This window comes from Microplitis mediator, chromosome 10 (assembly GCF_029852145.1).
Source record: "Microplitis mediator isolate UGA2020A chromosome 10, iyMicMedi2.1, whole genome shotgun sequence".
Lineage (NCBI taxonomy): Eukaryota > Metazoa > Arthropoda > Insecta > Hymenoptera > Braconidae > Microplitis > Microplitis mediator.
Genome location: NC_079978.1, coordinates 1,481,309 through 1,503,691, shown reverse-complemented (window position 1 = coordinate 1,503,691; position 22,383 = coordinate 1,481,309). Strand labels below are relative to the sequence as shown.

The window sequence follows — 22,383 nt, the reverse complement described above, 5'->3', positions numbered from 1 at the left end:
TCATTTCTCATCATTTTCAATACTTTTCAATTCACTTTTTTAATCAGGGAGCATATGCGATTGGTATTTATAAAATAAACTAATAATTAATTGTAATTAAAACATTTATCGTCAAGATTATTTATAAAATATAATACAATAATTAGCATAGAGAAATATTTAAATTATACAGATGATAAAATTAGAGGATCAAGTTATACCGGACTGTCAATTGAATGCTGCATATCAATGTACAAGAATCGATCATGAAATTAAATTGAATGTCAATTGCAATCCCTCACCTGCCCGACTCACCAGAATTATCATTACTCTCAGTGTGATATTGTTATCATTTAATCTATTTTTATAATTATTTATTCATTGAGTAATATATATAATTCTGGAAATAATAATTAACAAATTGATGATATTGCCAAGCTGATAAATACTATTGATATTAAATGTTTCTCACGGAGATAAAAATTGGCATCGGCAGGCTCTTAAAAATTTACGTAAAGCTTCGAAACAACTGTCTACTCAATTAAATACCTTTAATCCTCCATCAGTGGCTCTCGATCTCCGTGGACCTGAAATACGCACTAAAATATTTAGAGACGATCCTAATTCAGCCCAAGTAATTTTATTAAATAAATTATTTATTTTATCTAGATTTATACTACTCTTACAAAAGGCAATAATGTTAGTCTCTTAACGGATAATTTTATTAAACAGAATGGAAATATACCCCAATTCTCTGGACGTCTTGTCCAGAATTACCTCGAATATCACAAATTGGCGATATTATTTTAGATCACGGTGCCGTCGCTTTGACCGTCAATCAAATAGATCAAATAACTTTTTTAAGCCGAAAAAAAAAAATAAATAAAAATAAACCAATTTATTGATTATTTAACGATCCTGAAGTTAGCAGACAATTAAAAATTTTAGGAATCTTTTTTTAACAATTAAATTTGAAGAAAAAAAAAAATGAAAAATATGCACATGTAGAAAATTTAAAAGACTATGAGTGCAATTTTTTTTAATATTTTTTTTTAATAATTTATCGTTTTTAAAAAAGTCCAAAAATTATGAGACGCCGGCTAACTTTAGTATCATATTATCCCTGATTAAAAAAAATGATTTCACACGTTAAATGTCCATAAGAGACAGGATTAGAAATGATTTGAAGGATTAAGAAGTATTTAAAATGAGTAAAAAACAAATCATTTTAAATACTTTTTAATCATTTTTTTTAATCAGGGATTTATTAGATTTTTAAAACAGAAAAAAATTATGTTGGGTGCAAAGTTATGAATACTGGAAGGATATCAAATGGTAAAATGATTCAGCCGATTGATACTGCACTAGAATTACCTGAGATATCTGATAAAGACGAGGAAGACATAAATTTAGCACTTGAACTTGAATGCGATTTTTTAATAGTCTCTCACATACGAACAAGTGAAACAATTTCAAGTAAAATATCCTCATCTCAGGGTGTTGATAATTTTGACGATATTCTTAAAGTAGCTGACGGTATTGTCATTGACCGTGAGTGCCTTCAAGTGGACATAAGATCTGAGAAAATATTTCTGGCACAAAAATCAATGACCGCCAAGTGTAATCGAGTGAGTACAATAAATGTCATAAATAAAAATATAATAATAAAATATTTATTTTAATGTACACAAAATTTCTGGGCTCGTTATTGTATATAATGATAAAATGATTAATTAGATTAATTAGCATAATTGTGTTGTACAACAGACAAACGGGTCATGTTTCAACAACATCATTTATATTTAATTAATATTTATATCCCAGAAGATCTAAACATAAATAATAATTTTAAGTAATGTATGTATGCAGATGTGCCTGTGTCTGTGTCTGTGATAGATTGGTAACCCAGTGATAGTAACATATCGCGTGTCAACAACCGACGGGCGAGTGAAACTGGACCTCGACCTTCTGGCAAATGCAATTCTCGAGGGTGTTGATGGTATTTTTTTAGCCACTGGTTCCTCGATTGATATCAATAAACTTAAGAAACTTATCGAGGACGTCGACCTCACATGCCGCGAGGCCGAGAACGCGAGATGCCAAAGACAAATTTTTCACGAGCTCAGTTACAAGGTACGCGAATAATATCCTCTATGTATATTTAAATATTTCATAGTGCTTCAACAGTGTCTGTAAGTAAATATATCCGATGATGAAAGTGAACCATTGAGAGAAATGTCACAGATCAAAAGAAACACACCAACGATGAGGAAATGGAAAATATATATATCTATTGGCGGGTACATCCTGTCATCACAACTTGTCATTAGATCTCTAGCAACTTTATTTATTCATTTCTTTTACTTACATAACTAAGATATTATTTATTATATAATAACAATAATAATAAGACGTATTTATTTTTGGTGGTTTAATTATATATTGATGACATTGATAAAAAAAAAAATAAGTAGGATTTTATTATTAAATAAATGTACGTTAGATGATAAAATAATACTGAGTTGAAAAATGAGAGTGAGGATATTTAACAATCGATCATTAGACATATGAGCTTAATCCATTAGCTCGTGTGTCAACGGGACTTATGGCAATTCATTTTAAACTTCTCTATCTGTCATAGCACTTGTCTGTATTTTTAGTAATTTATCATTTATCCGTTATCATAAATATAGATTTATTAATAAATAAATAAATAAATAAACGAATTATTAAATTAATTGTTTCTTTTTTTTTATTTTTTTTTTTGTGTATATAGATTACAATCCCAGTGGACTCGACTCATGGCGTGGCTATTGCTGCTGTGGAGTTGTCAATGAAACTCAATACATCGGCAATAATTGTCACCCCAACGACCGGTCGATCTGCAATGCTATTGTCTATTTATCGACCACGATGTCCTATAGTTGCAGTTACGCGACACAAAATAGCTTCTCAATGGCTAAGAATTTATTTTGCCCTTCATCCTATTCACTATACCCGTAAGATAACAAATGATAACAATAATAATTATAATTACTCGTTAATTTTATCGTTGAAATACATATTAATGTTTTATTGACGTCATTTTAACATCAGTAAATGTACATGATAGTATTATTGAAACTGGAGACTATACACAGAAGGATCATATACAATATATATATATCGTAATGTTGTAATCGATCGTATCACAAGTTTAATCCATTAACGCAAACGTAAATAACTATCGATATGATATTTCATATTTAATTTTATTTATTTTCATAAATTAATATAACATTAAAATAACGTGTGTTTATATTTTATATAGGGGAGGGTGGGGCAGAGCGGCCCCCCTGAAATTTTGACCAAAAATAAAATTTTTTTTTTTTCGACTAATTACTATAAATCCGATATGTTTGCGCATTTTTACCCCTACGCATGACATTTGGGGCAAAATGGACAAGCCCAAAATTTTGAAAAAGTGATTTTTTCATATTTTTATCGTCAAATTAAAAAAAAATTATTATAATTCCACATTTCTAGCCCTACGCATAACACCTGGGGCAAAATGGACCAGCCGAAACTTCCGAAAAAATTGTTTTTTCATATTTTTCGACTGTTTCTCTATGTAAGAGGCAAATTTGGTCACTAAAAATTTATAAAAATTAAATTTTTTTTTTTAGTTGATAAATTTTTGAAATAAAGTAAAACTATAGAATTGATTTTTTTTTTTTTTAAATAACAATTAGTAATTAAGGTAATCGAGTGAACGATTTATTACACTTTAAAAAATTTTTTTCGAGTAATATAAAACCAAAAATAGTTGTCAAGAGAAAGAAATACATTATTAATGATGAAAACAATTTAAAAAAAAAAAACGAAAAAAAAAATTTTTTTATCACTTTTTGGAGGGGGGCCGCTCTGCCCCACAAAAAAAAAAAATTTTTTCAGAATTTTGGCAAAATGTCCATAAATTTGTTCGAAATAGGACAAAAGTAAAGTGATCTTATGGTTGAAAGCCACAAAAAATAATAATTGGCTTAGGGGGGCCGCTCTGCCCCACCCTCCCCTACGAGTAGAAATTAGCATTATTAGTCAGACATATAATATATATATTTATATATTTATAAATACAGGTAAACGAAATTAAAATTGGAGTCAAGACATAGAAGAGAGAATCAGCTGTGGTATGAATTACCTTCGTCAGTCAAGATTTGTTAAAGTGGGTGATCCAGTGGTGGTTGTTAGTGGATGGCGTTCTCACAATCAAGGATTCACTAATTCTATTCGTGTACATTGCCACCAATTGCGAGCATCGGTGATGACTTTGAGGAAACTTGCTGACGTACATCATTGATAAAAAATTAACCATATCTGTGTAATTTATAATAAAAAATTTTTTAAATTAAAGATTATTATTTATAAATTTAACGATGAGTCATTTTTTATCAGCGAATAATTAAATGGTTATCCATCAATTAATCCAACATAAGATATTAACGAGATATAAAACTGTTATCTGTGGCAACGTCATATACGATTTATAGTGCAGGCTACAAATATTCACAGAAGCGTGAAAAAAGTTGACAGATGTTTTAAACACTTGTAACTGTAAACTCATTAATTTTTGTTTAATATATTTATAACTTGAAAATCAAACAACAAGTCAATGTTTCTATTAGTCTTTTCAGATGTAAAATCATTGTCCGTCGGGTTAAATATTCTTTTGTAAAAAGTAAAATATAATTTTAAAAACTTAAGGCTGATGTCAAATGTCCAATGTCTTCTTCATCCTATTGAGTAGGTATATAATAAATCAATACCGATAGAAACTGATTAGATACTATTGGTAACTCAACAATTGATAAAAGCCCACATACCAATGACGAGGTCAAGCTGTTTTAATAACAATAGAGAGATCGAAAATTTATATCATTTGTTAGTTAAAGAATAATCAGCGGTCGTTTTTCTTTTTGATTAATTGTTAAAGTTTCTATCGGCACAAAAAAAATTAGACACAACTTGCACATTCAGTCAACCATTATATTTATACAAACTATATATATTATATTTTTTTATAATAATAATAAAAAATATTGATGATGATATTTAGTAGCGTATTCCGGGGTGGATATTCAATAGGCCGTGGCATCCAGAGGGTTTGAGTTTACTTTTCATCATTCCTCTAAATGTTATGACGTCATTGACGGATATTAATACTTTTTTATAAATTCACCTCAAAAGTGTACTTAAAAAAAAGAAATACGGTCCCTAGTTGCAGCGACTTTGCAACTATTATACTATTTTTATTTTATTAAAATTATTATTGTTGTTGTAAAAATAACACTTTAATTGAGCAAAGTGATATGGGTTATTATAGGGTGTAAAGATATAAATAAATTCCAGAATAGACTTACTGATAGTTCGATTGATCATGGCATATATCTATATCATCAATATCTATAGATGTATACATAGGGGAGGGTGGGGCAGAGCGGCCCCCCTAAGCCAATTATTATTTTTTGTGGCTTTCAACCATATGATCACTTTACTTTTGTCCTATTTCGAACAAATTTATGGACATTTTGCCAAAATTCTGAAAAATTTTGTTTTTTTTTGTGGGGCAGAGCGGCCCCCCTTCAAAAAGTGATAAAAAAAATTTTTTTTTTCGTTTTTTTTTTTTTTAAATTGTTTTCATCATTAAGAATGTATTTCTTACTCTTGACAACTATTTTTGGTTTTATATTACTCGAAAAAAATTTTTTAAAGCGTAAAAAATCGTTCACTCGATTACCTTAATTACTAATTGTTATTTAATAAAAAAAAAAATCAATTCTATAATTTTACTTTATTTCAAAAATTTATCAACTAAAAAAAAAATTTAATTTTTATAAATTTTTAGTGACCAAATTTGCCTCTTACATAAAGAAACTGCCGAAAAATATGAAAAAATAATTTTTTCGGAAGTTTCGGCTGGTCCATTTTGCCCCAGGTGTTATGCGTAGGGCTAGAAATGTGGAATTATAATAATTTTTTTTTAATTTGACGATAAAAATATGAAAAAATCACTTTTTCAAAATTTTGGGCTTGTCCATTTTGCCCCAAATGTCATGCGTAGGGGTAAAAATGCGCAAACATATCGGATTTATAGCAATTAGTCGAAAAAAAAAAAATTTTTTTTTTGGTCAAAATTTCAGGGGGCCGCTCTGCCCCACCCTCCCCTATATATTTTTTTTTACCCTCATAATGTTCAAGACAATAATTTCACGTGTTTATTCAGACATTATCATTATGGTATCAGAATGAAATGTCAGTTATCAAGTTGACAAGCTCAAGAACCCATGTCATTATTGCTACTGTCTTCTGACGTTTAAACACGCGCAATCACTTTTATATATATATGTATATGTATTCTTAGTTTAATTATATATTTTAAAACTTGGAGGATTAAAATAAAAAATTTATAGTGCAATCAATAATTTAAATAAAATGAATATTTTCCGCATAATATGACGGATAATATTTCACGATGAAAGTTATAGAGTTATAAGAGTTTTCATGACTAGCTTTACGTTAATTATCTTTTGAAAGTTTTATCCTACCTACAAGCTACATAATAATGATCTCATTTATTATAATAACCAAAGAGTATTTTAAATTATCTTTTCTTACACGCTTCATTAACATTTATATTCATACATTTCTATACGTCTTTAACTAATTTTAGTTACTTATTTCTTTATATTTTTCTTCTTCTTTTTTTTTTTTTTCTCTTATCGTTGAAGAAATAAAAATTGTCTTAATGCCACACCCACGGTATCAATCGTAGGCGTATGTGTAAAAGTAAAATATATTTTTTCGTAAAAATGAAAATGTAGATAAATTTTAATCAGAGAATGTGTTTTAGGTTTCAATGCTCGGGCTTGTATATTTCTCATATTACATACACGGAATTTATTTAGAGTGTGGTCGTGCAAGAGCTAAAAAAAGGTTACATTTACATGAGGAAGAAAATAAAGGAAAGACAAGAGAAAAAATGAACGAGTCACGTAGCCACGTTTATTCCGTAGCCACGTGGATGCAAAAAAAAAGTAATAAAAGAAAAAGAAAAAAAAATGCATTGAGAAAAATGTGATGTATGCTGTCCGTCATTTGAATCAAGAGACTTGAGGAAATTAAAAGATATATATATATATATATATATATATATATGTATCCAGCAGTGTTGCTGGTCGTAATGTTCCTCATTAAGGTGAAATCCAGGAAAATGGTCGTCTGTTCTGGCAATGGCTCTTGAAAGATTCCATATAATGAAGATAGCAGGTCGTAAATAATGTACAGCTAGATCGGAGGACCGAGTGTAAGCAAAAGAGAGAAAGGTAAGATATAAATTTAGGTAAAAAAAATACGGTGCAGAGGATACATACAAGTAGATTGTTGTGATAGTGAGCTTGCGCTGTTACTCACACGGTAACGTTTTTCCCGCCCTTTTACCCTCTCCAGATCCAGCCACCTGTCGTCCACCCTTAGCTCATGTATATAAAAAGCTCCCGGCAGAGTTTCGTCACTCTTGCGCTAACGTTACCGTCGTCGCAAATTACTCAGGGGTTGTTTCTGACTCTACTTCTACTGTTACTACTTTTGTGTTAATTTGACAGCAAGACTGACTGAGTGAATCTGGTTTCAGAACTGCTTAAATTTTTTTTCCTGGTAAGTAATTTAAAAAAATTTTTTTTTACTTAAATATTTTTATAATTGTCATTTTTTATTTTTATCAAATTACAGGTATTTGAAAAAAATAAATATATATACTTTTTTTACAGTATGTAATTATATTTTTCAATTCATAATTCGTTTCATATATTTTTTTTTTTCGAGTTGAAAATTTAAATTTAAATATCTTGACTGAAATTTTTTTTTTTTTTTTTTTTTTTTTTTTTTGGCTAAAAAAGAAAAATTATTTTAAATGTCGACGGTACTTAATTATCGCGATAAAAAGAAGTAATTTTTTAAGTAGAAAGGAAATTAACCTTTCTAGTGAATAAAAAATAATTCCAGAGTGAGGAAGAAAGAAAATGGAAAATGATTTTACTTTGAGTCTTTTGTGTTAACATCATATTTTTAGCGGTGTCAAACGCGTTATTGTAGGTATAATAATATAGTTAGATAGAGTCGCGTGCAGTTGATCCCACAAAAACGCGCACGTGAGACATATCGACGGTATATTTACGGGCAAGCGAACACAAAAGGTAGAAAAAATATTCCCTAAGTTTTAGAGGGCTTGTGGATATTTGAGCACACGCTTCAGCAAACAAATTACGAGCTCCCACAGGTGGAGCATACCACCAATATAGAATAGATAGGATGAGTTCTTTTCTCCTCGCCTCTTCTTTCCTCTTGACAGCCCATTCGCTAACACACAAATTCACCTATTTCATTTTTTATTAAGACAGCTTTTGTTCCTACTCTTATCAAGAATATCATTTTTTTTTCATCAATATGTAAATTCGGAACCATGACATTTCACTAGTCGTAAACTAGTCGTAAATAAAATAATAAAAAAATTCATACCAAACTTTGAATTATTTTATTTTTTCTTATCAGAAATCCATAATTATATTTTCCGTAATTGTTAAATTCAGAACAGTGGATAAATCGTATTAGATTTAATGTATTAAACTCGAATTATGTATTTATCACATACAGATAAATCATTTTCATTAATTTATAGGTCCAGAAACTTTATAACTATATATTAATATATTACCAGGTCGAGCTTTTATTACTAAAACGTGTGATAATTATAGTGACTTGACTAAAATGATAACTCAAAGGTAAAAATAATAATTTTATATCTCGGCTAAAGTTAATAAATAAATTAAATTAATCAAATGAATTTATTAGCTCATGGTCTGACCACTAACGTACTACTACTACTTGACTTTATTTAACTTTTAAATTTAAATGAAAAATTTTAATCGAGTTGATATTTAATACTTGACAGTAATATTGATTTATCAAAATAAATTAAACTGATTTAAAATGTCACGTAAACAATTTTTCAATCAAAAATGTTATTGTAATTGATAAATAATATATATTTCGTGTAAATGCATTCAATTGGTCATCAGTACTGTACAGTATGCAGAGTTTATTCAGCAAGATTAATTTATTACCCGTTGAATAATTCAACTCAAGCTTGCTCGGTGATTTTTTTAGTTTTTAGTTTTTCTTTGGTAAACGTCAGAGACAACGCGTACACCGACTATTTAAATGGTAATTACAAAAACAACAGCAATAACAATAGCAGCGGTCAGATTGTGTTGTTAGCCAACAACCAGTACATCCTTCCATTTATTGTAATCGCATAATAATTTATCTCTAGTTTGTAATTTATTTTTCGCTCCACCTTTATTCTCAATTTCACCTTTCGTCAAGTTCGCTATCGATGACGCAATAAATTATTATTTTTTATATTACTAATATGTGTAATAGGGTGAGTTGAAAAATAACTTTTTTTTTATTTTTCTTAGCATGGGGGTAGAATTTGTACCTTATAAAAAAAAAAAAATTTTCAAGAAAAAAAAAAAATTTTTTACTTAACATTTTGAGGTGGCCCACTCGTTTTTTAAATAAATAATTGATTAAACGGGGTAGTTCCAACGAAAAAAATTTTTTTTTGTCCAAAATCGTGGAAAACATCTAATAATTGTCGAATGTGATTTTTTTTTACTTCACTTTCATTTTAATTCAAAAGAAAATGCTTTTCATTTTTGAATTTTTTACTTAAATTACAAAAATAATAGGAAAAAAATTTTTTCAACTCCTGACTTTCAATTAGCTTTCAAGAGGACACCCTACAGATTGTAGAACACCATGTAATTTTTTTCGTTGGGACTACCCCGTTTGATCAATTATTTATTTTTAAAACGAGTGGGCCACCTCAAAATGTTGAGTAAAAAAATTTTTTTTTTCTTGAAAAATTTTTTTTTTTTATAAGGTACAAATTCTACCCCCATGCTATGAAAAGTTTTTTTTTCAACCCACCCTAATGTGTAATAACTATATTCTAACTCTGCGCATTTATATTATTAACATATTTTTAAATTTAAAGCTTTTAGATTAATTGTAATCTTACTGACACTTATATTAACGTTATGTCAAAAACTTTTTTTTAACGCAAGATATGAATTAGCAATTTTTACATTTACGTCTTTAAAATGCAACGGAATCAAAAGTTTTATAATAATTTTATTCGCTTCAAGGATTCAGAGTAATATACCTTCATGTCATATATTAACATATATTAATATATTCTAAACTTTTTTTTTTTCGTTATTTTAGTAGTCTACTGCAATAAATCATTTTTACATTTAGTTTGTTTTTAAATCTAAAGCAAGAAATTAAACTAAAGTGACTTGTATTTTATCTCAATGGGTAGCAAATGAAGTGTGAATATGCTAAAGAAAAAATATTTTTTATAAAAATTAACATATATTATTAATGTTTCATGTTTAATTTATGTAACACTGACTAAAAAGAAAGAAAACTTTCGTTTATAAAAATAAAATATTTAAGTTATTTTTTAAGAAAAAATGACAAAGGTTTTAAATAATAATAATATAAAATATTTGAGATTGCATAAAAAATAAGAAACATATGTACAATTTATAAGAAAATAATTTTATTGAATTGTATTGTATGATTTCTATTGAAGAAACTCTGTATGAATTGAATTTTACGTGAGAAATTTCAATCTATTGTTCAATACTATTTTATATATTTATACGATTCTATATCCGTCGCATTGGTTTTAGCAAATTGAAAAAATTCTTGCAAAATTCCGTAACTTTATTGTTATTTTTAGTAAAAAAAAAAATTATTAACAGACAGTAAAAAATATTGAATAATAAATAATTAAAAAAGAAAAAAAACGTGTTCTTTTGGTTTTTAGATAAAACAAAAGAGAATAATGAGGAGTTACAGTTGTGCTATTGTCTTGTTTTTCATCGTGGGGGTTGTTGTTGCTGCAGAAAACTACCTGGATTACGGAGGTAAAACTTATATATAATTCTTCAGTAAACATTATTAAAAAAAAATTCAACTTAAAAATATATGTGATATTTACAAAGTATTACATGGCAAATATTTATGTGCTACTTTTTTTCATGTTGGTATTTTATTTTAATCCACAAAAAACTTGTGTCAGTATTTATTTATTAATACTGTTGAACACACAGAAGTATCTATATTAATTATATAATTAATAATGATGTAGTAAAATTGGCGAAAACTTTTAATTAACTAATGGGTACCACATGCAACATTTTGTTTTATTCATATTTATTTAATAATAAATATAAAAATTTTATATGCATTTAATTAAAAAAAACTTTTGTTTTCTTTCATTTTTATATTTGATATAATTGCGTAGATTTTTAACAGTTGAGTAAATTATCAACAATTTATTTAATGTCATAATGTCACAACCTTTAATGACGTACGTGATAATCAACTTTATCTCATTTTAATTAAATTTATCTTATCAATCATCAGCGAAACAATGGGTAGTATTGGAATAATTTAAAAAAAAAAAATAAATAATTTCATGTAATGAAAAAAATAATAATAAGAGAATTTGTTTGGTAAAAGTCTGACTTAACAGATTTTTTTCTACTCATTATTTTTTCATTACTATGAACCGGAAGGGCGACCGGCAATAGATTTCTTAGCACATTACTTTTACCGTCGCTGGGGAGTGTTGAACACTATAAGTGTGGGTTTTTTCGATTTAACGGAGACCAAAGTAGCCACATGGGAATGTACAAATTTTTTATATTTAATCGATTATCGACTAAATGAAATAGCTATTCACTAGCCACTAATTCCTGATATATATTTACGCAGATTTCATTTTTTTAAATTCAAATAATTTAATTTTTTTTTTTTATTAATTATACACTGTAAAAAGAGCGGTGTTAAAAAATGGACTCGTTTTAACTCCGCCCGGTGTAAAAATGAAATTACACCGGTGTAGGAGGAGTAATACACCGGTGTTAAAAATACCGGTGTTAAAGCGGGGTAACCGGTGTCAAAGCGGAGTAAAATCGATGTAAAAGCGGGGTAACCGGTGTAAAAACGGAGTAATATCGGTGTAAAAGCGGGGTAACCGGTGTAAAAACGGAGTAATATCGGTGTAAAAGCGGGGTAACCGGTGTAAAAACGGAGTAATATCGGTGTAAAAGCGGGGTAACCGGTGTAAAAGCGGAGTAATACCGGTGTCAAAGCGGGGTAAATTGCGTCCGCTTGGAGTATTAACTTTAAAGATTATAAAACACAAAAAATATCAGTTCTTTATGAAAATTAATAAAGAATATCATTTATTAACAAGTATAGTGATCGAGTAAGTAAAAATATTCACAAAATAAAATATTTTAACACCGGTAAAGAATATCTACACCGGCGGCGGCGTTATTTTAACACCGGTCTAGAATATTTACACCGATGGCGGCGTTATTTTAACACCGGTCTAGAATATTTACACCGGTGACGGCGTTATTTTAACACCGGTACAAAATATTTACACCGGTGGCGGCGTTATTTTCACACCGCTTTCGGGGGTAAATTTAACACCGATAATTTTAACACCTACACCGTTCGGACTTACCCCGGTGATTTTTTACAGTGTATCGATAATAATTACATTAATCTGTATTTAATGTCGTACAGTTTTAGTAGACAATGATGAAAAATAGTTATCGCATTATTAAGCAATAAATATTTTGTAGTATACATAAAAGTTTGAGTCAATGTTCTAATATAATTTTTTTCTCATAAATTTTTACGAGGTCTCATAATTTTAACGTAAAAATATTTTGATATTATCGCGAGAGTATGTTCAGAAAGCTATTAAAAGTCTACGTAATAAATATATTATTTTATCGGTGACATTTTAATTAAAAAATATAATATTATTAATACTTTGATTACATAATTTATAATTTATCTAGACTTGGAAGTTTTTAATTAAATAGAAAATTAATCAAGAAAAAAAAAAAAAAAAAGAAAAATGTCTGTTTATTTTTATAGAAGAGAATGCAGATCGTAATCTCGAGAACTTGCGTGAATTCTACAGGTACTTGTTGCGACGTAATTCATTCGACGGTAGTTTCAGATCATCAATTCCACTGGATTCGCCATACGAACATTTAATGATACGAAAATCACAGCGTTCACCGTCTCTACGTCTTCGGTTCGGCCGTTCCGGTCCACCGGCGCCCCAGGTAAATTTATATCCCTGTCGTCACATCTCTTATATATATCCCCATACGCCCCATACTTTATTACGCAATAACCTGAAAGCCAAATAATCCCCATTTTTTATTTTTTCAAACAACTTAAAAGACATAGGTCAACGTTAATGTCCGAGAAATTTATCGATATACTCCTTATTTTATATATAATATTTTTTACTTTTTTTACTAGTAAATTGAGGACTGGATGAAAATACCAAGAAAGCTTTTTTTATCTATAAAAAAAAGCTCGAGGGAACGCTTCCCTTCTTTTCACTCTGATAAATTAATGAATGAATTTGTTACAATCTACTTTAGACACCAAACTGAGATTGTATTGTACTTTTGTTTGTCTGTGATGAATTAAAGATTCCACAGACTTGTTTTCACAAATTAGAGTTTAAAAATGACTTTTTTTTTCTTTATCTCTTTGATGACGTAATACGTTTAACAAAAAGACATTATAAAATTTAGTATTCAGCTTGTATGAAAATAATAGTCTTGTTTGTGAGCTATATTAAATGATAAGTTAATTGGATTTATTTACAGGGAAATCCGATAACGAGACCGGCCTCAAACGGAGAATCTTTTGAAGACAACTGAGACCACTGGCTACATCCCATATAAATATTGAAATAATTTTCGTACCCGAATCACGGCTTTCCTTTCAGTATAATTATTAATAATAAAATTTTGAAATTTTAAAATATCAACTTGAAAAATTATAAAAATTATAAAACATTTAATTATTCCCATTTTTGACTACAACATATTTCCTCGCGCTTATTATTTCATTTATCGTACTGTTATTTTCTTTAAATTTATTATTATTCTATTTTTAAAAAATGTAAAAAAAATATACAAGTGTAAAAAATGACAGAGTGTCGCTAGTTATTCGATCTCTCTCTCTCTCTTTCTCTCTCTTGCTCTCTTACATAATATATTCATATACATATAAATAAATATACGATATACTTATTATAACTATGTGTCAATACATTATAATTAATCACTTGTAGAAATATTTTTTACAAAGCTATTTGGCTATTATTATTATTATTTATTTGTTTATGCATTAAAGTTATTAAAAATAATATAACAATTGATATGATTTATTTATTAATAAATGTGCCAAATATTGTGATCGTGCATCATAATAAATATTTATATAATTACTTACCTGTCCCCTCATTACTATAATTTTAAATAAAACAATTATATTAATCAATATAAAATTGTTTATTCAAACGAAGTTGATTGTGAAGCTGCGCATAAATTTTTTAATGCAATCGCTACATCTTTGTCGTCAGACGACAGTTCTCCAATATTCTTAAACTCTGGTCTTACGAGAATTTGACTTTGGAGCCGATCTAGGGTCACTTCTAGCGGCATATTCAATATCACCTGCCAATTAGATTCATCTAAATTTGTTAGCCACTAAAAAAAAAGTCATTTATTTATTAAAAAGATTTTTTTTTAGATATTATAGAAGACTTACTTGGTCAAATGGATCATGTTCAATGTGAAACATGACATATGTAAGAGGTTTCGCGGATACATGAGCGTCAGTAGTATTTTTAAAATCGTTTTTCATTTCGTCTGGTCTTTTAACAAGATTATTTAGTATCCAATCCGAAGCACGTATCAAATATTCATAAGTAATCTATAAAACAATTTTAATTAATGAATAAAATGACTATTTGCTATTTCCTAATCTTTAATAAATTACTTTCAAAGATCGACGTCCAATTTCCGTGAATAATAACTCGTCAGCATAAGTTTCAATCCACAGAGAACTAGTATTTAATTTTTTCATTCTCGGACTATCTTCTTCTTCTTCTTTAATCCTATAAAAGAATTTAAAGGTAGTAAAGCGATTTAAAATAAAAATAATGTCTCAATAGGATAAATTTATAAAATAATCAATACCATGCTTGAAAGCGTTTGATTATAGCTTCTATTTGGGCGGTGTGTTTGTTGTCTTCATCAATACTGCAAACAGCTTCAGCTAGTGCTGTAGCGGAGGCGGCTTTGTCTTGAGGATCAAATGCATAAGAGTCAGCGATACTTGGTGGTGTTTCTTGAATATCTGATTTGTCAGACATATCACCGGTGTTATTTGATATTTCAAGTAATGCTGAATAAAGAGCAGCACAAAATATTTGTATAAATACTGAACCACCGATTGGATGACAGTGAGCGGGTATATTTTTATTTATAAAATTAATAATACGTAGTACGTTTATTGGAGTGCACATAAAAAGCTCAGAAAAACAAGCCAATGCCAGTGACATTGTTTGATAAATACTTGCACCTGTCTAATAAATTTATTTTTATTTTACTTTATGATGATATAATAATAATAATAATAATAATAATAATAATAATAATAATAATAATAATAAATACCCTTATTGCATCAAGTAGAGTATTGACAATAGGTGTCATAATGGTTTTAAATGGAGCCAGGAGAGCATTTAACCAGGGAGCTCGACATTGATTCCATACCTATTAAAAGATCAAATGATAGTACTGATTTATTGTATTAAATAATAAATTATAATAATCAATTTAAATTGGATAAGTGTCATGGAGATTTGAACATGGAAATGTCATCATCGAAACAGTTATCCCGCAGCGGTTTACATAATACCTGCTGTCTATCAAGGTAATTGGACCAATTAATATCCTGCTTGAGTGCGGGAATGACAACGTCGAGTGGATCCATTGCCGTATTAATCAATACGTACATCAGACTGTAGAGATATAAAGTAGGCGGTAAATTTGAGAGATTTTGTTGGCAACCGGTGCATAAAAATCCCCCACAATCATTTGAATTTTCTTTTGATTTAGTGTATCTTATCATTGAGTTAATATCTTCATTTTTACCGACACATTGACGTATCAGTGTACTTAACAGGATTCGTGCCACCAAGCATTCATTCATTGATAAAACCTACTCACCGCAATTTATTTTATTTTATTTTTATATGTAAATAAATTATAACTGATGTATATAATTAACAAAATAGTGCGTGATACTTTAAGTAATTGAGGCCATTTAGCTTGTGGTTGACACCTCAAGACATTTATCTCCAAGATAAGAGCTTGATCTTCTGGTAAAGATAAATTAACACTTTTTAGTACTGGGGATCCAAAGAGCTTTGGAGCGCTTATTATCAACCAAGGTGCTGGACCACATTGTTTCTTAAGCATCGGCATGCCTTCTAATCCGTTCCGACAAACCTATATATATTATTATTAGCAATTAAAAAATTTTTTCATTTTTTTTTTAATGTTATGAATAAATTAAACACAATGACGCACTTGATAAAGGGTTTTCAACGGTGTACCACGCAAAAGTAAACAAATTAGCAATTCGCGGCATTTAGCATGGATATCTCTCATTACAATTGATAATTTATTCATACGTAATCCTATAAGTTCATTGGCATCAGCAGAACCAGCTAATGCAAGGTAAGCGGTGCAGCTCAAAACATTAAACGCATCCGACCAAAATTGTTGTGACCTCGTTAAACTTGGACGTCCCTATTATTTTATTTATTATTCATAAATAAAAATATTCATGTACATGTAAATTTATAGATAATTATAATTATAATTAAATACGTGAATAAATCGTGATACGATAATGGTCAGTGATTCATTGAGCATCCCGGCAAATATTCTTTGTGCCATTTTAGGTGATACAGTATTCCATAAGTCTGCTTTTGTACCTGTTTATACAAAGAATAAAATTTATTAATAAACTTAATTTAATATTCATTAAAAACACAGGATAAAAAATTTTATAATTATTAAAAACGTACCCTGCATGTAAAGCCACCACATTTGAATAATAAATGAGGATCTTTCTCGCTCAAAAAAAGGCTTATTGCTTTGCCAATTGAGTGAGTCAGCTTCGTTTAAAATATATAAAGAAATTAAACGACAATGAAGATCAAGAAGTTTCTCAGCCACAGCTTCAGCCATTTCTTGATACGATTTGTAACATTGATGAAGTTTTTCACTGTTTATTTTATATATTATTCATTTATTATTTAAATTAATTTATAATTAAGTTAAAGTATATAGTAGACCTTATTTGTTTGGGTATTTTATCTTTAGACTGTTGATTATAACACCATAAGCAATTTCTCATTAAAGCTGCAGCTCCAAGTGTTGCAGTCAATACTGCCAAGTCCGCGTGATCAAGTGATTCTTGAATTAAAGCGTGTAAATGTTCTAATCAAAGTAAAAAAAAATAATTATAATAATTATTTTAATATAAAAAAAAAACTGTAGATATATCAAGTACCAATTAGTTGTTCAGATGTATCAACAACCAATAAAATAAAATCAGAGGGTTTAGTTTTTTTGACAACTTGTTCATCAGCTTTATCTGATGAATCCTGTTGAGCTGAAACGCATAATCCTGATGGGTATTTAAATGCAATTATAAACTCAGCTTCCCACCACTTAACGATTTTAACGGCTGCGAATGATGCGTGACGAGGAAAATCCAGTTTACCACCGCTTACTCTGTTACACAATGATTCACGTAGAACTGTTTGCTGCGCCTACATCAATTCATTTTAATTTATATCCTATTATTGTTATTATTATTATTTATTACCTGATAATATTGCATGTCTCTTTGCAATAGAATTCTAACTCGATCAACGAGATTTCCATCTTCCATTATTTCATCCATAATCTATCAAAATAAAATTAAGTCTAAAGATTTTTCACAAAACCTAATCATATTTATTGTTCGCAAAAAATGAAAAGATTCTTCTTCCCCTAGTCAATTCTTACGACTAGCGTGTGGAAAATTATTTCATCTTTTATCCACAGATTTTTATTATTATCATAAAGTATATCAATCAATTTTATTGTCCCAAATTCGTCTTACAAAATAAATAAGGGGTTGTAAAGGGATAATTGTATATCCTCATAATTAATTTTTACTATATAAATAATAATTAATAAATAAAAAAATTTAATTAATTAGCAATTTATTTAATATGTTTTCTGGAGTATGAACATTTGTCATTAAACGACGTGGTATTATTAACGATTGATGGGATTTCATTATCAAGAAGCTCGTGAAGGGGTTTTCCATCGTGTTTATAAATCCATGTACCATCAATAAAGTCATACCGTTTAGGTCCAGACGTTGGCGATGATAACCAGATCTGTTTATTCGGTGACTGACGATTTATCACGTACGTGCCGTATTTATTACCAAATTTAACTGTCAACACACCGTCCTGCAATGTTTTGATCAACTTAATTAATTAATCAATAAATATTATGATTGATAACAAATAAATTACCCCATAGGATACATCAGCATCATCTAGATGTGTCGCTTGCTCAATTAATTCATCAAAATATTCCGTCAATGACTCAAGTGTGTCATCAGATATTTTTTCAAATTGAACAGAATCTAATTCTCTGTAAAAAATTGAATTTTTTTATTAAAATTGATTGATAAATTTATGATAATCATCAAGGTACTTACGATCCAGATAAATTTGATGGATTATCAGAATAAAAATTAATTAATGTTGTTGTTGTCGTTGTTGGTGCGTGAGACAAGTACTCAGTATTGTAATTATTCAAATATTTTTTATAATTTAATGCACTATAACCTCTTGATAATCTTTGATATAAATATTCACGTTTATTATTAATATGATTATTTTTAATGATAGCAAGTACTGAGTAAGAAAATTTTTTTCCTTGACTGATTCTCGTTACTGTTGACAACATTATTGATCTAATTTTATATTTATCGATCAAACAAATTAAATACTTAAAAATTTTTAATGAAACTTGTACATAAACTTGTGATTCGAACATTAATCAGCTGATTTTTCTACCGCCGATAACTACGCGCATGCGCTTTTTATTTTTATTTTAAAATTATTAGCGCGTAAAAAAATTTTTTTATTTTTAAAAAAATAAATATGATAAATATTTAACAACAAAGTGGGGTTTTTATCAGGGAAAATCCCAGATGTTGAACTAAATCATGATCTCAATTTATATTATTACGCACTCATTAGCATATTAATTAAGAACATATAATGGAGTATAAAAAATATATAATAGTTAATTTATTAGTTATATTTTGCGGAGATACTTTAGCTAAATGTGATGACAGTTCGACAACCGTAAATGGAATAAAAGTTAAATGCAAAAATGAATTGATATTAGAAGAAAATTTTAATCGGATTGCAGTCGATGAGTATTATGCTGAAGAAGATAATTATATATATTTAAATTCTTCATTATGGAAAAAAGAAATTAAAATTCCTTTAGATCCGGTAATATAATTTATTTTTATATTTTATTTATTTCAATTAATTAATATACATATGATTTTATTTACAGGATTATGAATTTTGTGTTTATCATAAATTGGAAAAAGGATTGAGAGTTGAAAATGGTTTTCTAAAAATAATACCGAGTCTATTGGAAGATTCTTATGGAGAAAATATAACATATTTTGGAAGACTTCAACTTGCAGAGTAATTTTATTTTAAATCATAATTACTTAAAAAATAGTAATTATTTATGAGTGTGAATGTAGCAGACATCAGACAAATTTAAAAATATAAATACATGGAGTAAATAATTTAAAAAATAATATTTGTAAAAAATGCGCTTACTAATTTTTAAATTTTTTAAATGCACATTTTTTTAAAACTGAATTTTGTTAGTTATTTACTCCATTTATTTTAAATTAAAAATTTGTCTGATGTCTGCTACATTCACACTCATAATTATTTTTATTTTTATAAATAGTTGCACAGGAATATTACCAGGAGAATGTAGCCGTCAGGCAACAGGATTTCATATTTTGCCACCAGTTTTGTCAAGACGATTGACTACTAAAGATAGTTTTTCATTTCGATATGGAAAAATAGAAATACGGGCAAAGTTCCCTGAAGGAGATTGGATTTATCCCGGTAAAATTTTATGATACTGAAGTTAACAGACGTCTAATAATTTTTGGATTTTTTTTTTAGACGATAGAAGATAAAAAAAAAAAATTTGAAAAAATTGCACCGGTAGTTTTTGAAATTTTCTACATGTGCATATTTTTATTTTATTTTTTTACAATTGATTTATTTAAATACGAAAATTCAAAAATTTTTAAATGTCTGCAAACTTCAGGATCATAAAATTTTTTCATTTTATTCTATTTTTTTTTAATTATAATTTAAAAATATTATTTTTATAAAGAAATGTGGCTTGCTCCAAAGTATACAACCAGTGGAGTTGGATATGCAAGTGGACGTATTATTTTGGGAATGGCTCGAGGCAATGAAGGACTGATTAAAAATGATGGTTCTTTGGAAGATTACAGTTCGAATATTCTTGAATTTGGTCTCCGAACAGGTCCACTGGGGACATCGGGAAACGTAACTGAAGAAAAGGTAACAAAGAGAAGTAACTCTGGACCATGGACTCGTGGTTTTCATACCTACACAACTATTTGGAATCCCGATGGTTTTATTTTTAAAGTTGATGGAGAACTTGTCGGACAACTACGTAGTTCTCGACAATCTGAAGATCAAAATCGCATGGCACCGTACGATTTAGAAGTAAAAAATATATTTTTATAGCTGTTGTATAAATTACTTAAAATTCATTTAATGACAAGATTAATGTATTTTTTTCATCTGTTTTTTTAGTTTTATTTGATGTTGGGTGTAGGTGTAGGTGGTATAAGAGTCTTTCCAGATGGAACACGCACCGGTAATTATGAGAAGCCTTGGAAAAACGTCGGCGCCAAGGTCATTAGATTTTTAACTCACAAAAAACAAATATAATGTTTAATCATTTAGCTTGATATGTTTAACGATAAAATCTCGATTATTACTATTATTGTTATTTTTTTTTTGTAACACATAGGCAATGCTCCGTTTTTGGCAAGCCAAGGATCAGTGGCTGCCGAGCTGGAAGCGCGAAAACGCTCGGAAAACAGCTTTCGAGGTCGACTACATAAAAGTTTGGTCAGTGTGAGTAAAGTCAGTGAATCTATCGAGAGATCCAAGACAATAATACAGCATATAATATAAAAGTGAGAGGTGCAGACGTCTCAATCTTGCTGACGAATCTCTTTAAATTTGCACGGCTCCTTGGCCGTATTGGTATTGGTATTGGTAAAAAAGATGTTCATGTATATATATATGATTTTATTTGGCTACTAATTCAGTGATGGAAAACCGGTTGTGACCAAGGTGGTGGTTCCGTTATGATTTATTGTTTTTCGAGGATCGAACCCAATCTCAAACTTGATCAGTTGCCAAATATTCTCATGAGAACAACATTAAAACCACTAAGCTAAATTTAATGTGTTGTATTATAATTATTAGCTCTCTGTTGTTTATTTTTCTTTATTTAAAATGACAATAAAATATTATTATTTTATGCCTTGGTGATTTTTATATATTCCCGTCAATTTAAAGTGATTGACAGATCGTCAAGAGTGTACAAAACCTTCAAACTCTACAGTCTTCATTAGTTTCTCTGACTCTGCGTTATTTGCAATACAACTCTCGCTGTCGTCTCTGTTATTGTTTACTCCTTACTCGAACATACATTTTTTAATCATGAAAATTAATATTATTCTATTAAATCTCTTTGTGCTTTTAGTAATAAATAGTATCAATGGACAAAATACTTGGTCTGCTGCTGGTAAGTATAACATAAATAATTATCATCAGCGCTGTTAATAATTGATAGTTTAATAAATAAAAATTATATTTATAAATCTAGGTAATGATTATGTTCTCCGTAGTTGTGTATCAAGTGTTGAGTTGATAAGAAATCATCGGAAGACAGCACCACGTGTTGATACTATTCAAAATACAGTGGGAAAGAGCAAAAAGAATAGCCCGGAAGAAATAAATGTCAATAGAGTAATTAATAATAGACAATTAAATTCTAATGCCCGTGCTGAGAAAGACCGTAATAATTATTTACGAGGGAGAATCACAACAGACAGTCCTGTAAAGACTGTTAATATTATGAGACAAAGAAAATCTGAACCCCTGATATTCAGAAGAAAAAATGGATTTCCAGAAGCATCTCAGCAAACCGATCGACGGAG

At 28.8% G+C, this 22,383-nt stretch overlaps 5 protein-coding genes across 6 annotated transcripts; 3 read left to right on the top strand and 2 right to left on the bottom strand.

Moving 5' to 3' along the window:
* The first annotated feature begins 356 nt into the window (after positions 1 to 356).
* On the top strand, positions 357 to 4,233 carry LOC130676060 (pyruvate kinase-like). The gene is made up of 5 exons (XM_057482036.1): positions 357 to 613; positions 1,251 to 1,607; positions 1,876 to 2,112; positions 2,756 to 2,978; positions 4,098 to 4,233. The coding sequence occupies exons 2-5, from the start codon at positions 1,290 to 1,292 to the stop codon at positions 4,109 to 4,111; spliced, it is 792 nt and encodes a 263-aa protein (XP_057338019.1). The 5' UTR covers positions 357 to 613; positions 1,251 to 1,289; the 3' UTR covers positions 4,112 to 4,233.
* LOC130676056 (uncharacterized) lies at positions 4,199 to 18,623 on the bottom strand. 2 transcript variants are annotated; one of them, XM_057482030.1, is made up of 16 exons: positions 18,593 to 18,623; positions 18,417 to 18,526; positions 17,890 to 17,970; positions 17,572 to 17,833; positions 17,354 to 17,498; positions 17,084 to 17,283; positions 16,884 to 16,990; positions 16,581 to 16,802; positions 16,296 to 16,499; positions 15,907 to 16,209; positions 15,663 to 15,761; positions 15,183 to 15,571; positions 14,983 to 15,100; positions 14,752 to 14,916; positions 14,434 to 14,690; positions 4,199 to 4,335 (listed from the first exon to the last, which is right to left on the bottom strand). In XM_057482030.1, the coding sequence occupies exons 3-15, from the start codon at positions 17,965 to 17,967 to the stop codon at positions 14,493 to 14,495; spliced, it is 2,490 nt and encodes an 829-aa protein (XP_057338013.1). In that variant the 5' UTR covers positions 17,968 to 17,970; positions 18,417 to 18,526; positions 18,593 to 18,623; the 3' UTR covers positions 4,199 to 4,335; positions 14,434 to 14,492. The 2 variants fall into 2 exon arrangements, with proteins under 2 accessions (XP_057338013.1, XP_057338012.1); XM_057482029.1 differs by lacking the exon at positions 4,199 to 4,335 and adding an exon at positions 10,915 to 13,316.
* On the top strand, positions 7,517 to 14,394 carry LOC130676062 (short neuropeptide F-like). Its single transcript, XM_057482038.1, has 4 exons — positions 7,517 to 7,671; positions 10,916 to 11,015; positions 13,051 to 13,244; positions 13,803 to 14,394. The coding sequence occupies exons 2-4, from the start codon at positions 10,934 to 10,936 to the stop codon at positions 13,854 to 13,856; spliced, it is 330 nt and encodes a 109-aa protein (XP_057338021.1). The 5' UTR covers positions 7,517 to 7,671; positions 10,916 to 10,933; the 3' UTR covers positions 13,857 to 14,394.
* Positions 18,272 to 19,324, bottom strand: LOC130675713 (frataxin homolog, mitochondrial). The gene is made up of 4 exons (XM_057481547.1): positions 19,317 to 19,324; positions 18,781 to 18,921; positions 18,593 to 18,713; positions 18,272 to 18,526 (listed from the first exon to the last, which is right to left on the bottom strand). Exons 1-4 carry the CDS (start codon positions 19,322 to 19,324, stop codon positions 18,272 to 18,274), a joined length of 525 nt encoding a protein of 174 aa, XP_057337530.1.
* LOC130676058 (beta-1,3-glucan-binding protein-like) lies at positions 19,100 to 22,379 on the top strand. The gene is made up of 7 exons (XM_057482033.1): positions 19,100 to 19,588; positions 19,656 to 19,792; positions 20,070 to 20,233; positions 20,511 to 20,872; positions 20,963 to 21,064; positions 21,183 to 21,968; positions 22,050 to 22,379. Exons 1-6 carry the CDS (start codon positions 19,349 to 19,351, stop codon positions 21,291 to 21,293), a joined length of 1,116 nt encoding a protein of 371 aa, XP_057338016.1. The 5' UTR covers positions 19,100 to 19,348; the 3' UTR covers positions 21,294 to 21,968; positions 22,050 to 22,379.
* Positions 22,380 to 22,383: the final 4 nt, after the last annotated feature.